The sequence below is a fragment of the Barbus barbus genome (assembly GCF_936440315.1).
Source record: "Barbus barbus genome assembly, chromosome: 2".
Taxonomy (NCBI): Eukaryota; Metazoa; Chordata; class Actinopteri; order Cypriniformes; family Cyprinidae; genus Barbus; species Barbus barbus.
The window spans coordinates 45,145,819-45,165,231 of record NC_136730.1 but is presented as its reverse complement, the minus strand read 5'-3'; the positions used below and the strand labels follow the sequence as shown (position 1 = coordinate 45,165,231).

The 19,413-nt window shown below is 38.8% G+C and overlaps 1 protein-coding gene across 1 annotated transcript; it reads right to left on the bottom strand.

The window, feature by feature from the left end:
• Window positions 1-1,727: 1,727 nt before the first annotated feature.
• On the bottom strand, window positions 1,728-18,159 carry LOC306881734 (uncharacterized protein; the record flags this gene model as incomplete). The annotated part of the gene is made up of 13 exons (XM_079435975.1): window positions 18,114-18,159; window positions 15,332-15,960; window positions 14,460-14,555; window positions 10,653-10,886; window positions 10,431-10,578; window positions 10,304-10,330; window positions 9,307-9,846; window positions 5,785-6,434; window positions 5,035-5,130; window positions 3,344-3,577; window positions 3,039-3,186; window positions 2,388-2,414; window positions 1,728-2,281 (listed from the first exon to the last, which is right to left on the bottom strand). Exons 1-13 carry the CDS (start codon window positions 18,118-18,120, stop codon window positions 1,728-1,730), a joined length of 3,390 nt encoding a protein of 1,129 aa, XP_079292101.1. The 5' UTR covers window positions 18,121-18,159.
• Window positions 18,160-19,413: the final 1,254 nt, after the last annotated feature.

Below are 19,413 nucleotides of genomic sequence, written 5' to 3'. Positions count from 1 at the left end.
TGAGATAAAAACATCACATGCACTTTGTCAGTTCAGTTGAAAATTCACAAACCAATGTGTTTTGTTGATGCTGGAACAACAGTGTTATCAAAGAAACTCTTTTATATATTTTTCATAATGATAAGCTATTACTAAAATCACATCACTCAGAATTAATAAATATAACACTATAAACTGTTAAAATGCTGTAAATCATGTTTGAAACACCGTAAATACAAATTATCAAAATGTATTTTAGCATTATTTTCAAAGCCAGTAAAATGAAACTGTTCAATCTATGAAGAACAAAGACTGTTGATCGTTTCTGCCAAACAAATGGCTCATTAATTAATTTTTTTTGAGAAGTAACGATAATATATCCACTTCCGGTAACAAAAAATATGAATCTGCTTTTGTAATGAATTGTTTTTAAATCATAGACAACTTTCATTTGCTCTTCAACTGAATTGTGTTGAGCTGTTAACCCTGCTGGCTGCTGTAGTGACAGGAACATGCCTAAAGATGTCCCCTGTGATGATTATTCCCATTTAATAATAATAATAATAATAAAATCAGAAAATTACCTGAAAGTATAAGCCTGATGCATAGATTGCCTTTTATCAGTGCAAAAGGTCATGTGCATTTTCATTTCCATTCACATGTAGTGAATGCAAAATAATTACTGCTTGTGTTCAAGGATAATTGTCAAGTTTTTCTGAAACATTGTGTTTTTAGTAAAAAAAAAAAAAAAAATGAAGTTGTAGCTGTCAAGGCGAAGCAAGAAATGAGTCTGAATCACTGCAACAGCTTGATCATGTTGATGACAGCACCATCTACTGGTCAACATGTCACATACAGTGGTTTGATGGAAAATGTATCAAAATATAAACACATGAGCTAAGTCTGATGATAATGTTGTATTTTGTTGCAGTATTTGGTGCATTGAAACTCAAAATAGTAAGTGTCAAGTGTAAGAGTCAGTTTGAGGTTCAACGAGAAGTTTTGGGAAAATACTCAAATAATCTTGACTATGCTCTCTATGTTTGTGTATTTACTTATTTTCTAACACATGGAGTACAATGTCTAAGGTCATCCATACTGACGTCCATTGTTTTGAATTTCATTGAATATTTTTTTAAGCACATCCTTTACCATTCATTCTGATCTTCTTCAAAATTTGACCAGTTTTCCCAAAATGTCGTCCTTATATTGTACACCAATTTCCAGTAACACACCAACAAAAATGATGGTGATGCTTGCACTGGTAGTTTAATAGTTTAATTTGTGGAAACGGGTCTAATAAACTCATGCTTACACTGATTTACACGTTTATTTCCATTTTCAGTAATTCATATACAAATACAAATGCGTAAACAGGGATTATACTAATTCATTTGTTTTGTATGCTTTGTTTGCTTGTCATAATTGCTTACATGGCCATGCAATACAGTTTTTTTTTATGTAGAAATATCTGTATACATATGTGCTCATGTACATGTTTATTTTAATTTTCAATTATATGAAAAGTGGACCGACACACTTGCACTACATTCACATACATATTTCAATTTTATTTCACTACATATATTTCATGTGTATTCCAATTTTCAGTTTTTTATGAGTTGGCTGTTTGCCATAATTCTTACGTGGCCATGCAATAAAACCGACTACATTTTCTTTATAGAAGTTCTCTATATCAGTTCTCAAGCGCAACCATATAGAAGTAGAGTCATTGTCCAGCTCACGGTTCAGCACTGTTTAGTATGAGACGTCTCCTGCACAGGGCAGATCATCATGGTGTCTGAGGCCTTGTCGCTGCAGTAGAGGTAGAAAAACGGGAAGAGTTTCTCTTTGAATGAGTCCATAAAGGTATAGATGTGACTTTTGTTTTGTACGTCGTAGAACGACACCAGTCCTTCTTCGTAGTCCACATAGACGCCCACTCTCTTCAGCTTGGGCTCGATGGAGAGCAGGAGGGGTGGAGAGGAAGAAACGCGATATTCCTGGCCTTTCTTCATGGCTAGAGCCCAGTAGCCGTGAGCCGTGCTCACAGAAATCCGGCCTTTTCTGTTGACGGACGCCCGGGCCACACCGATGTACCAGTCGTCCTTCTCGCCCACCTGCACCTCCCAGTAATGGCGTCCCGAGGACAGTCCCTCGCGGCTGAGAGCGATGACCACCGTATCGAAGCGCTCAGGTGTGTCGGCCAGGTCCTGCCAAGCGCCCAAGTGACGCATCTGACGGCCGTCCTCGGACAGCTGCAGCCAGGGGTTTGCTGTGTCCGGGTCAAAGGTTATGTCCACTTCATAGGGAGCATACAGCAGATACGTGAGCGAAAAACAGACCAGGACGAGATAAACACACTTGACTGCAAAATGGACTAGGGATGAATGACAGATCAAACATACCTGAGTACTTCTGAACCCTCCTCAGCTCTGTTTATGACGGAAAAAAAATCAATAAATTGATCAATCAATAAATAATCATAGTTGTTTTATAGTTAATTCAATAAAGGGAAATAATTTTTTTTGGGTTTTTTTTATAAAGATGGGTGTCATTTCTATTCAAATTTGTGTCTCGCATTTATAAATATATTTGTATAATTACACTTTTGTAATGAAGTTGCAATATAATACATTTAAAATGCATTTAAAACTTTAAATGTAACACCTTAGTTCTGTTTGTACTTTTGCATCTTAGTCAGCGTGCATTAATAAGTGCACTTCTTTAAAGCCCAACAAAAGATTATTGCAACATGATATAAAATGTAGTTTAAATTAAAACTTTTAATTTTATATTACAAAGGGCAATTTTTTAAAGCGCCTTTAAGTGATAAGGAAGTCATGAAAGTGTCTCTCTGTAAATGCATTTAAGTGGCCTTTTATTTCATTCTTATATGATCTGCCATTACATATATACTTTTAAGATCTGAAATATACTGCAAGTACACATTCAGTACTAATAATCTTTTTTTCAAAATTCTTCATGGTTACAACCAACCTGACACAAAACTGGTGAAAACAAAGTATCAGGGCAGCGATAGAGAGAAGTTTTTATACCTTTTTCTGCAAGCTTTTCTACTTCTTCAGTAAGAGTCTCCTCTAGTTTGAGCACAGCTCTTCTGGTGGTGCCCACACACAGATCCGCATACACACAGGTCTCAGACCAGTCTTTAGTGTGTGGGTGAGACATCAATGATAGAAAGTTCTGGAGGAGAAGACGATGGACATTAAAGAAGCAGATTGGCAGACTCTGAATAAAACATCCTGCAAAACGTCCTTTGAATGTGGTGGCTATTATTGATCTCAAAACATTTTAGACCTGTATTTATCATTAGTAAAAAATATTGGTAAAAATGCTCCACCTGCAGGAAGTGAATGTGGTCTTCAGTGTGTGAGAGATATGCTAACTCTATGTTCCTCAGTTTCAGAACATTTATTTCCTGCTCTAGTTCTTGTATTTGTCTGTTGGCCCAACTCTCTGTCTTCCTCTGTTTCTCCTCGATGTCCAGCACCAGTTCAGCCTGGGCCTTCTGGACCGCTTGGATCAGGTCCGCAAACACCTGCATGCTGTCCTCGATTTCTCTCTGAGCGCTGCTCTGTGATTAGGAAGAGATGCACACTTATCAATGCAGAGCAAAAACGATAAAATAAAATACCTTATAATAATGATGTATAACTTGATATATGACTGCTGTCTGGTTGGATTTCACGTCATGCGTCTGTGTGCAGTGCAGTGTAAATAGTTTTGAAAGCTTGTGGCCATAACTAATGAGCAACACAATGGATCGTTCAAAAAGGTAACGATCTGAGAAAAAAAAACTGTTAAAACAAAGAGAAGTGCTTACGAGCAAAAAAGAAGTGACAGAGCCTGTTATACAACTCGTGTTAAAGGGTTACTCCACCCCAAAATAGGCGCACAAAAAGTATTCTCGTTGCTTCATTAAATTCAGATTGAACCACTGATGGCAGATGGACTATCCTCATGATGCTTTTCATACTTTTCTGGGCCTCGACAGTGTTAATTACTTGGCAGTCAATCAGTCACAAGCCTCGCGGTTTCCATCCAAAATATCTTAATTTGTGTTCCGAAGACGAACGAACCTTTTACGGGTTTGGAACAACATGGGGGTAAGTGATTAATGACAAAATTAGCATTTGGGGGTGGAGTAACCGTTTAACATCAGACTGCTTTTCGGAGATAGCGAGAAGACTTCAGAAGGTTTAAAAACAGCCCAGAGATGGCCTTTTCTCACTCCACGGGTAAGATATTTAGCGCTGGCTATGTTGAATGTTAGCATTGCATCCTTTGTGGCGATGTTTATTTAAACCAGTTGTTTTCAATGAGTCAAAGCAACAGTGGAAGGCGCATGAGGGGAAGTCGTGGCCTAATGGTTAGAGAGTCGGACTCGTAATCGAAAGGTTGCGAGTTCGAGCCCCCGGCCGGCAGGAATTGTAGGTGGGGGGAAGGAATGTCCAGCGCTCTCTCCACCCTCAATACCACGACTGAGGTGCCCTTGAGCAAGGCACCGAACCCCCAATTGCTCCCCGGGCGCTGCAGCATGGCTGCCCACTGCTCCGGGTGTGTGTTCACGGTGTGTGTGTGTGTGTGTGTGTGTGGATTTGTTCACTACTCACTGCTGTGTGTGTGCACTTGGATGGGTTAAACGCAGAGCACCAATTTCGAGTATGGGTCACCATACTTGACAATACGTCACGACTTTACTTTTTTTTTTTATGATTTGTGTGCTCGAAGGACATTATATGCAGATATTTGTCTTTTTTATTTGTCTTGTCTTTTTGGAGGGGGCAAGTTTTTAGATCATTACTGACTGATCACTTGTTCATCTGTGCTTTAGAGCTGAGCGGAAGCCCAACTCAACTCATTAGCAAACCAGTGTTCCTCCTCAAGTATCTTGCAGTTATGCCTCAACTGCGAAAAGTTGCAAACTGTACCTTAATTCACATGGATCACTGCATTCACGAAAGGATAGCATATGTACATGTTAAATCATGAAGCACTTCAGGTGAGACATACATAAACACTTAAACTTACCTTGTTCAACTCTATGGTGTTTTTGATATCATCAACTTTCTTCAGTCGCTCCTGGATCATCTGCTGAACTTCTGCTTCAGTTTTCCTCAATAAAAACTGTCAATCACAATGTATTGTGTTAAACATAAAAAATCGGGCATAACTTTTTTTCTACAACATTTTTGTTTTTTACTAATGAATGTAGTAAAATATGTATAGGAAATACTACATTTTGTCAATTATACACTAGTGCTCCGAAATCGCATATTAGTTGAAATTGCCACATATTAAGTTAATGTCTAACCTCTGCAAGCCTGAATCTTACTAGTATACAGTCCTGCTGACCATGATCTTTATTTTCTTATATGTTTGACTGGGTCTGATTTTGCATGAGGATTTTAGGTGTACATACAATTATTTATGAAGTGGGAATATTCAACAGACATGTACTATAGTCATGTCTGTAACATTGTGTCTGCATGTAACATTGTTTGAGATTCTGAATGGCATTTTTTAATCTGGAAATTGACTGTTGTGCTCTACAGTATGATGCATAATATTTGATTGAGGGGAAGTTGCTTTTGTTCAGTTCAGGGAAATTGGGGCATATGTAGTCCTGCACTATTATGCGCATTATGGATATTGCATATTGTGTGTGTTATGGTTATCAGTGACATACAGCATGCATATCTGTTTTTCCAGTCCACCCTGAGATTTATAATAAATCAAAGCACTTCAGTGTCATCCATTTGGTCATTATATGTAGTGTACCTTTTTCTCTGTCCACTCTCGTTCTACAGGAACAGTGTAATGTGCCCTGTGGTCCATCTCTGTGCACAGCACACACACTATGGTCTGATCCTTCTTACAGAACAGCTCCAGTAACCTCTCATGCTTCTTACACATACGGTCCTCCAGGTTTTGCACAGGTTCGATCAGCTTGTGTTTGGTGAAGCGGGAGGTGTGGGTCTTTAAGTGCTCCTCACAGTAAGACGTTAAACAAACCAAGCAAGATTTTACTGCCTGCCGCTGATGGCCAGTGCACACATCACAGGACACCACCTGGGCCCACGGCCCATTAGGAGGAATCAGTTCAGGCATTTCTGTGGGGAGTTCCACATGGCTATGTCCTGGGTCCGATTGTGTTGTCTTCGGAAGGTTCGCTACTGGGTTGGTTTTCATTTCCTTAAACTTCTCAGCGATTTCCCTCAGCACTGTGTTGATGCTAATGTCGGGCTGTTTGAAGAAAGTCTTTTTGCACATCGGACACATGAAGAGGGCACTGGACTTCCAGTAGCTGCCGATGCAGGCCATGCAGAAGTTGTGTCCACAAGGGATTGAGACAGGGTTTGTAAACACATCCAGACAGATGGAACAGTGCACCTGCTCCTCCGCTAACATGCTGGTGGGAGATGCCATTCCTGTACAGACAGAGGGAGAATCATGTGCCCTGCAAACAGATGTAGACTTCCAACTTTGAACAAAAACAAACTTTAAAACATACATATATTTGTTAAACGCATTTTCTTTCATTAAATGGCCATAATCTCATGTTATAAAAGATTAAGTGCTATGCACAGGCTATTTAAAGCAATGTCTATAGATAGAAGAGTGTCTTAGTCAAGCATGTGCCAATATACATAAAGCATTGACCTATATAGACAAAGTGTTTCTTCAGTGAAGTTATCTTTTTACCCATGCATTGCATTTAAGATTGATGTGGGGTGGTGCTATAACGTTTTGCAGTTTGGGGATCCAATAGATCTATGAGGTTTACTTACAAGCTATTTAACACATTTAATTGGTTTAATAGTTGTAAACCCCACAGACAGACAAAGAGGGTGACCTCTTTATATATTAATTTATGAAAATGGATTAAATAAAAACCAAAATGAAATATGATGTGGTTTATAAACAACAGTGATGATATTCACTTATAGATTATTGAATTCAACACAAACCTGCATTCAGAGCCAATTTTACTTCCATAATGCGTTGTATCTAAGAGCAAAACATATTGATGTTATGACAAAAAATGGAATCAAGTAGAGTGGTATTTGAGATTAAACATCAGGAAATGGTTATATCATGAGGATGTTTTATGTTAGAGGGAACAGGGCTTAAATGCAGTTTTCACAATCTAGAATAAATGCTCAACATATTTAAAAGGAAAACACATTTTGTTCATAACTTTTTCATTATTTTCTAAGATTTTATAAAGGCTGCATCACCTATAATAGTACCCTATAAATTACAGTCTTTTCAGAACATTAAAATGGAGTAGTGTTGACGATGAATGATGCACAATAAGACCAGGAATGTGTTTGAAGAAAGTCAGTTTTGCAATCATGTTGACTTTATCCCATAAAACTAGAACAAACTTAGATCAAAATCCTAAAAAAAACTGTTGAATTATCCAGTCCTTTTTTGGTGGCATTATTGCCAGCTATGCAGTGTGCTAAATATACAAAGTCATTTGGATTTAATTAGCAATCTGCCTGTTGGCTCACGGCCCTGTGCTCTTAGCAACATGCAGCAGTCTTTGACACAGAAAGACTTCAGGAATATGTAAAGCCTGGCTATTCATAGGACCAAAGATTAACATCACACCAAAAATACTAGGCCTCCCAGACTCCTGCTCCTTTTTGGATCCATAACACCATTTAATCTACACGTTTTTAGAGGCTGATTATTAAACACATTTTTGCAGTCTTGCAATAAATATTCATTAATATTATTTGGCAACAGAAGACCTTCAAGATGTTTTGAGCATGCTTTCATTAGCAAACAAGTCCTTTTATACACATCTTGGCTATGTATTTGCTGAAATGACATGCGGAACATGCAGTTTCTTCAAACATCTTCAGTGACCCTAACTTTTTTGACTTGAGTTACAGTGTTTTAAAAGGAGACTCACCAGCAGTCTGTTGTAGTCGAATGCCACTGACCACAATGACCGTCCTGGTCTGGACAGCAGTGACATGCAGGACAGCTGATGCTCCCCCCGTTACCCTGAAATATCCCCCTCACCTCCCCATAGCCTAGTTTCGCTTTTACACCCCTGACTACAGAGTCTCTTCTAGTTTCAGGAAATATTAACCATTCACTCACTCAAGTTGCTTTCATTTAGCAGTTATGCCTAACTATTATATAATCATTCATGGCATGGAATGACAAGTTAATATTATGAATTTTATTCAAAAGTTCTGAAAAGAGACACATTAACAACCTGTATCCAAACATTATGATACCCTGGATATAAAAATTAACACAGGAAATATATAGGTGATCTGCTCTATACAGTTAATTAATTTCCATTTAGCTTATACATATTGTCGTATCACACATACACATTAAGCTCATATTATAACATGTTATCAATGAGTAAAACAAATTGCAATGTATGATTGAGTTACACTGTGGATTTTAGCAAGTTGTTACAATTCTATACTTTCGTTCACAAGGTAAAAACAATGCTAAAACTTTAATTTAGCATTCATGTTAACAGTAAAAGAGTTAATGCACCACCGTTCAAAAGTTTGGTGTCAATAAATTCAAAGACTTTTTCATTGCATCTCAAACATAAACAAAATGTAAAATGCAAACAGGAAGCATTCAGTAGGAACAAATAGGAGAAAGGAAAGCAACAGACAAATCAGATCAAAAAATAGTTGTCAATAAGTTTATATGCTCATCAAGGCTGCATTTATTTGATCAAAAATATAGTAAAACAGTAATATAGTGAAAAATTGTTACAATTTAAAATATCTGTTTTCTGTGTCCATATACTGTAAAATGTAATTTATTCCTGTGATCAAAGCTGAATTTTCAGCATCATTACTCCAGTCTTCAGTGTCACATGATCTTCAAAAATCCTGCTAATATGCTGCTTTTCTGCTCAAGAAACATTTCTGATTATTATCAATGTTGATACAATATAAATAAAAAAAAAATAGCATTTAGTTTGTAACATTATAAATGTTTTTACTGTCACTTTTGATCGGTTTAATGCATCCTTGCTGAATAAGACTTCATTTCTTTCTTACTGACTCCAAACATGTTAACGGTAGTGTATATGTGTTTCCAAACTCTCTGCTCCCTTTTCAAAGTAAATTATAGTCTTTGTACATTAGATGCATCCCAGGTCCCATACTGTGTTTTAATTAAGATTTACAGAGAGAACTCTTGTGAAAATGTTTTGTTTGTCCAGAATCCATTTGGAAAATCTTTAGTGTTGTAACAGTCTTTTAGAAACTCATGAATAATGCATTGGAGTGAGTTTGCTGCCTCAGCTGTGTTTAACAGCAGTGATGACCAGCGCTCCGGGGTTCTTTCCGTCCTGGTTGATGCAAGGGCTGAAAATGGGGTAGACGCTCTCAGTGAACGCATCAGTGAACGTGTAGAGATGAGAGCGTGTCTTCACATCATAGAAGGACACCTGGCCAGCTTCGTAGTCCAGAAAGAGACCCAGCTTCTGAGGCAGTGTGAAGAGATGCAGAGGAACTCTGTTGCCAGTAAGAGCTTTCACTTCTCCGCTTTTCAGCCATAAACACCAGAAGCCTCCTTCTGGACTGAGGCGGATCTCTCCTTTGCGACGCACTGACCCGCGGGACACTCCCATGGTCCAAGCGGTCTTGTGTCCCACATCCACCTCCCAGTAGTGTCTGCCGGAGGAAAGGCCCTCGCGCGCCAGGACAAACAGCGCTGGGTTGAAGCGCCGCGGCGTGTCCGAATGCGTGGAGCTCTTCCGCTGCTCTTCATAGCGCACCTGCCGGCCGTCCTCAGACAGACAGAGATCACGCTGAGCTGTGGCAGGATCCAAGATCACCTCACCTAGAGAGGAGACAGAGATCAATTATATTCCTAACTGGTGAATGTAAAAATAAATAAATAAATAAATATATATAAATGAGTGAGTCATTGAATCATTCTTTTAACCAATTCAACTGTTCAACAATCCTGATTCATTCAGAAACAAAGACACAATGGTACACTGAAAAGAAAAGTCCTTTTTTAAACAGTTTTTCACACAGAAATTGCTTGTAAATTTCACAAATAATTTCTAAGCAACACACTGTATTAAAGTACTCCAGTACTACTAGTCTGCCCTCTAGAGGAACAGATTGCCTTGCAGTGTGAACACTGATCTAAAAATAACTTTGCGTCTCTCATATCTTCATCAATATGATAAAATATTCATTCAGCTGAAAAAGATTGAAACATTATAATGATCCGTTGCAGTGTTCAGATGAATGTGCTAGTCCCTAATGCTTATATCAATAGCACTTACTTGCATAGTTTTGCAGCTTCCTGAGTTCTGAAAGGAAAATAAACACTTCATGAAGGTTACACAGATCATGTAAATTAGCAGTTTGATTTAAGGAAAGTGTAGGGAAAGGCCGGACACGATTCTTCACCTTTCCCATAAAGCCGTTTGACCTCGTTTTGGAATTTGTCCACCAGAGAGCAGACAGACTTCCTGATGGTGCAGAGATACAGATCTGTGTTCACGTACACCGATGACCAATCAGACGGCTCCGGGGGAGGAGGAAGGGATGGTAGGAACTGCAAGGGAAACATTAGGTTTAATAAAGCTCAGATGCAGACACTATAGTTCACTGGGAACTTTGAATGCTGACCTGTAGAAAGAGCACCCTGTCGTGTGTCTGAGCGAGTGCGTCCAACTCGCTGCTCCTCTTCCTCAGGGTGTTGAGCTCGTGCTCCAGGCCGCTGGCCAGATCTTTGGCCTGCTGCTCCGCTTGTTTCTGTCGTGTGGTGATGAGCTCCAGCAGCTCGGCCTGAGACTGTTCCAGCAGCCGCTGCAGCTCCGCGTAAACCGCCCAGCTCTCCTCGATCTCCTTCTGACTGCTGTCCTGAATACAGAGAGGACACCAGGCTTTACACACTCCACCTCTTTATCATACCACAACTACATTGTACTTATTTGTTGATGCAAGTACATAGTAGTTAAGGCCACTTAATATAAAGTGTGACCTAGTAAAGTAATGCATTACTTTTTTCATTTAGAAGGAAATATCTGAGTTACTTTTTCAAATAAGTGACTTTGTTTCTCATGTCTTGACTGACAGCTCTTGTGTTGCCATGTTGAGAGAAATCAGGAGTTAGTGCAGAGGCATTGTGTGTGAACATGATTTTACTGTAATTCTAGACTAAAGGCCAAAGTATACTTCACTTTTTACGCGTACGTGAGGGACAGCGTACAGTACTCGTGATGCGAAATGCATCATCACGTACTGTACGTGCACCGCTCGATTTTTGTAACCGTGCGTACTTAGTACGTGTGACCTAAGCGTACTTTGTACGCTTAGGTCACACATGCGTACTGAAGTTATTTTGCAGTAATCAGGTTTTCCCACATGGTGGCAACACTGTCCCTGGCCGTTGTTTCACAGTAGAAAACGAAACTAAAGAAACGGACAAGTGAAAGTGAAAAACGTGAAAGTGATGTGACATACAGCCGGAATTTGTGCTCTGCATTTATCCCATCCAAAGTGCACACACACAGCAGTGAACACACACACACCGTGAACACACACACACACACATCGTGAACACACACCCGGAGCAGTGGGCATTTATGCTGCGGCGCCCGGGGAGCAGTTGGGGGTTCAGTGTCTTGCTCAAGGGCACCTCAGTCGTGGTATTGAGGGTGGAGAGAGCGCTGGACATTCACTCCCCCCACCTACAATCCCTGCCGGCCCGAGACTCGAACCATTAGGCCACGACTTCCCCTTACAACGACATCAAAACAGCGGAGACTGCAGCAACAGACGCTCACATTGACAAGCGCGTTTGAGCGAGAGGGTATGAGACAGCTCAGCTTTGGTTTAAAAGAGTTCAAAAATATTTGTTATCAGTCATGACTTAACAGGGAAAAATAGAGCCGACACTAAATGAAGCTTTCTAGAGCAAATGCGCCGACCGGCCGCGTTCTTGTACAACTTCAAATGGAGTACTTTGAAAGGCTACACGTTCGATTGTACGCATACGCTAGTGTACGCATACAAAAACGAAGCATACTTAGGCCTTAAGTATGAACATGTATTTACTCCTCTCACCTGCACAAAAACAGATTTAGAGTTCTTAAAAAAAAAAAAAAACAGTCAAATGCAAAGTCAGAATATTATACAAACCTGCAATAATTAAATATGGTAAATAAGACAAATATAATTTAAATATTTAATCCCATTTTAGTAACAAATGTCTTTGCTACTGACATTCGATGATCTAATTCAACCAGACTAATAAGCATGACACATTTGAGTTTCATTCTTGTTATTGCTGAATAGTGTTGAACTTTCTTCTCCTGCGTCATATTCTTCATGCAATTTTATTTGAGCTGCGCCCTCTACTGTACAGACGTGAATCTACATCTCCTTCAGCCTGAGGCGTATTCATTTCACTTTTGGTGTGAAAGGGCTTTTGTAAAAGAAGAACTTTTTGTATATATTAAAAACAAATGAGCAAGCCCTGCTCAGATTTAAAAAGTAGCTCAAAAGTAACATAACAGTACTTTTCATTAAAAGTAACTAAGTAACGTAATGGCTTACTTTTTAGGGAGTAACGCAATATTGTAATGTATTACTTTTAAAAGTAACTAACGGCTCAAATCTCATTCACACACAGATATTCCTTGGTGAATATGAATGAGAATACCATAGAATGTGGGTCTCTTTCTCATTGACCTGGAAAACAGTACAGTATATTGTTGTATTGACTACTTTTATGACACTTTTATGGTGTATAAAAACAATGCATTCCTATAAAACTATTAACACCATGGGGTGTCATTAGCCCTCCTACAGATTATTATTATTATTATTATTCGTTTTCTTTTGCATTTGTATTTTAATCAGATCTCATGCTCATTTACTGTCTAAGCATACAGATACTATTTGCATTATTTGTGTGTTCTCAACGCAGATCATACCACAAAATTAATTAACATGCACAGGGGAAACAAAACCTATACTCTTTGCAAACCTGCAATAATTAAAGTTAAAGTTAGTTAAACTTTATGGAATTACAAAATGCACTTCATAGAATCTCACTTTATTTAACAAAACTCAATCCGATCCTAAACATCCCACACAGCACCACTATCGTGCTACAGGTGATGATCATGACAGTAACTGCAATTTTGAGACCATCGTGGATCAGATTTTTCCTTTTTTTTCAGGACAGAGACCAGAGAAGGTAGTGACAAGCACATGCAGCGTAACTCATGAGATCGCATGTTAACATGAGCATGCAGAATATCAAACCGAGTGTTTTGACAGGACAGACCGGTTGAACCGCTGAAACTCACTGAAGAACTGTGTTGATTCAAACACTTCACCTCCAGTTCAGCTCATCTGCCATCACACCGCACATATACACCTGCTCCGACATATTTATCTCTGTCTACAGTAATTACTGTAATCATGAAGCATTAATGAGTCTAATATGAGTTATTTTTGCCTGTATTCTGTCTTTCTTTCCCTCCACCCTCTATGTAATCGGATCCTCTGTATTTTTAAATGTGACTCACGATGGCCCTGCGCTCTATTTACAGTTATTGAACAGGTAAAAACACTGGCACATTAACCTTGCATGTCATTGACACAAACCTGAACCCGATCTCACAGGAAGGATAACATATCACAGAAGGAAATATTCCATTTTTGAACTTCAACGTTAGCTCTGCCTGTTTCCACTTTAAGACAAATATACTTCCTGTAACTCAAGTGTTATATTTATTTCCAGACCAAAAGAAAAGGCTTTTCTGTTTCCTTTAATCCTGCATTGCTTGTGTTGTTCAGCATTTGATGGAAAGCATTCTCAGTTAAAGAGGGGTGTGACAGCATGGGCAAATATTTGCAGTGCTCTTACTGGTTTTGTCAGATGAAACAAAAGGTAAACAGATATTCTCAACAAAGCAGTCTAAGGTAGAGGCAGCGTTCACCCTGGGTTTGTACTAGGACTTTTCCAGTTGTTTTTGATTACTGGATATTTTTTTAACATAATTGAGATCACAAAGAACACTTTAATACTGGATTGACCCTGATTCTGCCTTAGTTATGTAGAATTAGAGGGCAGACAATTATTATTTATGATTATTGATAACTATGAAATAGTTTGTGACACATTATGCGTTGTTTTGTCATGCATAATAAATATAGCTCCAAGCAGCAATTACAGTTTGCAATTTATCATCCATTATGATTTGCTGATGCGTTTCAGATGAAAAACATTGTTACTTTTGATTAGCATTGTGCTACGATTTTCTGAAGTTTGAGGACTTGTAAAAGTAGCTTTTTAAATTTAGACCACCAAGTAATATGCAATTCATTCAAGAACATGTCATTCCTAATAGAGCTGAGGATGATCAAAGATTGCTCAGCCTTTCTGAGAAAAGAGCCATCACAAAGTATAAATGGACTCACTTTGAGGACTTTGATGGACTGCTTGATCTCCTCGAGTTTCTTTTCTCGCTCCTTGATCAGATGTTTCAGTTCTGACCTTTTCTTTCCCAGCTGACTCTGTGAACCAAACAATGAGATTATTATTATTGTTATTATCAGGCTAATTAATATTAGGGCTTATTTGTTTCTGTTTTTCTCGCATGTTTACAGTGTTGTGCGTTATAACCAATCACACACTATTATGTTGAGTTTATGAATGCAGCAGCCAATCAGAGGCGTTCAGATGATGAATCGCTGAAACAGCTGTGTTTTGTTGTACAGTGCTTGCTGACTGAATTCAGCTCTCTCTCACGAATTCTCTCATCATAAACAACAAAGTGCAGATGTACGTGTGATGTAAGAGATAGATAAGAGAAAAGAGATAATGCTCTTTGCTCGTTTTCTGTAGCTGCTGTTTAAATAACTGAGGAAACGTAAGCATTATATTTAGTAACTTGATACTAATTAAAGGTGTATGTTAAGTGTTTATATTAAACTAAGTAAATCTTTATATTAAACTGTTATCATGTAAAACACAAATTCAGTCATATTAAAAACATGAGGTTGCATTTAGTCTTACACTGGAGTTGGTTCACTTTCCAGCAATGAAACTAAGTAAATACATAAATTAGCACGATAATATCGTATATCGGCCATCTCACAGGCTGACGATAGAACAATATGACAACTGAGCATATCGCCCAACACTAATACACTTAGTATCATGTTTTTACAGATGAATGTTGTTGTTGTTTTTCATACTTTGACTTTTGGAGAGTTGTATTGAATCCAATCACGTTCAGTTCCATAAAGAACATGTCCATTTTTAATGTGATACAAGCGTTAAAACTCACCGTTTTTTTCTTCCACTCTCGTTCGGTGGAGACAACATCATGGCCTTTATGCGAGGACTCTGCGCACTCCTTACACACGCACACGTGTTCGTTTCGGCAGTAGGCGTCCAGGAGGCGTTTGTGTGTCTTGCACATCTTGTCCTCCAGGTTGTGTATGGGCTCCAGCAGCTTGTGCGAGCCCATTGCCTTCCCCTTCTTATGGTGCCGCAGGTGAGCTTCGCAAAACGAACCCGGGCAGCTCAGACACGACTTCATGGCCTTCATCTTCCGGCCGATGCAGGCGTCGCAGGGCACGTCTCCCGCTTTAGCGAAGTCTCCCCAGTCGTCGTCTTTATGTGGGGAATTGGCAAACTCGACACTGGCCCGGTCGACCGAGGACATCGTGGACAGGCCCTGGAACTGTTCGGCGATCTCGGCCAGCACGCAGTTGACGCTGAGCTCTGGTTTTCTGGAGAAGGTTTTCTTGCACATGGGGCACAGGAACTTCTTGCTGTGATTCCAGAAGCCCTCCAGACAGGCCTTACAGAAAGTGTGGCCGCAGGGAGTGGAGACGGGCTCGACGAAGACCTCCAGACAGATGGAGCAGGAGAACTGCTCCTCCGACAGGATTCGCCCCGGAGACTGCGGGCCTACCAATGGTTGAGAGAAAGAGATGTGATTAGATTAGAGGTAGTGAAAAGTGGAAGACATAAGAGCAGGGAGAAGGAAGGCTGTGGTTTCAAGAAACAGTTTGTGCAGTTCTGTCTTACTACACACGAGGGTTGTTAACATGCACTAATTTTCATCATTTGGAATGAATTTAATCCAATTTTGAAGCATAATGGCTATTTTTGATGATGTACGTGTCAGTTAAAAAGTGTAGCTTTTTAAGAGTTAAAATGTATGTAAAAATGCATCACAGCGCTGTAATTGAAATTGAGGGGATAATTGGATTCAAGTGTTTACATGCTTATTTTTTCCTATTGATTGGATTATTGCAGTTCTATATCTCATCCCTGTCATTAATTTGATCAATTTGATCAATTACTACCAGTTTACTTGGATGTATGCAAACAGCTACTCAGATGTATGTGCTTTGCCATCTCTAGAAATGCATGCTTTTAGTTGATTGCATACATATGCAAATTCAGGCCTTGCCTTGGATTTAGAAATTTGCAAACTAAATAAATGCAGACTACTTTTCATTTGTGTATCAACGCCTCTACATCAATGTTTCCATCCATCCATGGCTTTAACCCAGTGCTTTTTTAATGTAATACCCCACAATTTGCTTAAAATTATATGTGAATGGAAAAATAGCTATTAAATCAAAGACTTTCAGGTCCCTCCTGCTATTCAAAGGATTTTCGGGAGCACCCATCACTGAACAAGAATCCAAGACAAAACAATAACAGATACTGAAAAAATAGCATATCCTAATAACATTCACAAAAACAAACAACAACATAAATGACACTGAATAGTGAATAAAGCCAATCTCTCCAGGCGAATATGAAGGTATCAGAGCATAATGAAAGCGTAGGCGTTAAGCGTGTGGGCTGTTAACACAAAGGTCACATGTTTAGTTTCAGGTGAAGGTGGCCCATTATCTGAAGAGTTACTCGAGCTCTCGGGTGCTTTTGTGTCTTTGAGCAAATCACTAACAGCTTCAAGATTTTTGGACTAAAGACCGAATCAAAGTGGAGGTTCACTGAAGAGTTGTAGTCTAGATTGGAAGTAAAAATGCAACATTTAAGAGACAGTTTATTTTTGAGACTGATGTGTTTAATGAAGTGCTACTAATCAAGGCACTCAACCCTTGTTTCCAGCACTCGGCCTGACAAAAGTGCCTTTTGATGAGACACGCCTGCTGAAATGTCCCTTCGCACAGCAGATTCATAGTTAGTGAAACATATTAAAGCTTTCAAAAAAGAATTAAAGATTGTATAATGAACAAAACTGCAACAGGTTGACAAGCCCAATGGATGCATCCTGATTCAGCAGCCATGGTCACTAACAGCAGTAAGCGAGAAACCAGATTTACAGCTTATATAAGCTCAGAGTCACAGTTTCTTATCAGACGTGTGAAGGACGTGCAAACAGCACAGCGCAGACGTCACCATGTCATCTCAGGAATGCTGTACAACAGGCTTTTCTTTGACTTCAACAGCATTCAAATCCAAACAACTATCTGTTCCTGACTGCTCTTTTACTTGCGTCCAAAAAACACAAAGACTCAAACTTCTGACATACTTAAGCAGGACTTAAGTACATCTTTATAAAGTAACATGTAAATTAATTTCTATTGACTCTTGTGTCATGTATTTTTAATATATTTGTAATTGCAAGTTGCGCAATGATGTTGCGATTAAGTACATCAAAATATTAACTTAATATTGCATAACATCATTATAAAGTACTTTACATGTGCTTTTGTATGTTAGTCATTAAAATAGTCAACATTAAAATAAGTGTACTTCTTTAAAGCATGTTTGTTGAAAAACATTCTCAGCAAAGTGTCTCTAAATACACTTAAGTGGCCTTTTATTTCTCTAATATTATCTGCCAATACGTTTTTAATAAGTTCACTGAAAGATATATATATATATTTTTTTTTTTTCACAAGGGCAGAACATGTGCTTCATCCAAATAAGCTACAAACACTAACAGCAGAATCATTGAGTAACTACCAGCTTTGATTTGCTTAATGTTTGTCAGAAACAACCCCGGTTCAGTTGGTCATTTAATATAGAATGATAAACCGAGAAGAGATTTGTGCAGGCTGAATAAACAGATGACTTACACTGCATGATGAAGGGTCTTCTCGTGGTTTCCTTGAAAGTTCTCCTGGCCTGTGAAGGGTGTGTGAGAATAAAACCGGTTCTCACGCTCTTTCTCCGCTTGTCTCTGTTTGCTATGGGTGTGTCTTCAGGCACCTGTGACCGGAGCTTCAGTGACTCAAATAAAGCCTGTTTTTTAAATCCAAGTTGTTTTTTAAATCAGCTTTAATGAACTCTGTAATCACAGAACAGTTTGTCACTGTTCTAGTCAAAGTCACATATGATTATTGCTTATCGCCACTGTATAGTGATTAAATGGCGTGTTGTGTAATGATGCAAGATTATTTTATTATTATAGGCTGAAGTTCATGCAGAGTATAAGTGGTTTGCACATTTGTCCATAGTGACGTAAATCAGTACCACAAGCAACATGTTTCTCTTTTATTGCACCTTACTGTGTGTGGAATTTCACAGAATCCCACTTGGCCTCAAAAGCTGTTCTGTTGGCTGAAATATATTTTAATAACTGCTCTTTTCAAAGTCTAATTAGAAATCCTACAGAATACATATTGTGAAATACAGTGTAACAACTGTCCCCTGCTGACCAGCTTGGCTTACTTTCAGAGTACAAGTGCATATGTGGTCTGTAGAACAATGCAGTATAAAATACCAATAACAGTAGTGTCCCATTCCCTGTTTGAGCCACTCCCCATAAGCATTGATTTAAATGGTCAGCCGTATTTATAAAACATTGCAATATATATCTGTTTTTAATGTTTTAGAAATAAGTCTCTTCTGCACACCAAGGCTGTGAATAAAATCACAGTAATATTGTGAAATATTATTACCCTTTAAAATAGCTGTATGTTTATATATGTGAATATACTGTAAAATGTAATGTATTGCTGTGATCAAAGATTAATTTTCAGAATCATTATAAAAATCAGATCCAACCCCAGTTGTTGTTGCTGTAGTTTTTCCCCAGATGTTCCTGACAGTCTTGAGGGTGAGGAGGATTTTTACCTTCATCACACCAGAGGAGGGCAGCACTCTGCTATCTCTCTGTTCCTGTCACAGCATTGCCGCAATCCTGTAAATGTTTTAGTGCCCTGACATTACACACATACACCTGACCAGTGCTCAAACACATCCTCATCTGGAGTCATCCGAGTTAGTTTTGAGACGTGTTCACCGGTGTTGATGGACAAATACAGCCCAGCTAGGCATGAATGATACTGTGAAGATGTGAACATGAACAGAAGAGCTCTGAAATACATGTCTGACAGATGTTTCATAAACATAATTCCACATCTGATCCTCAGC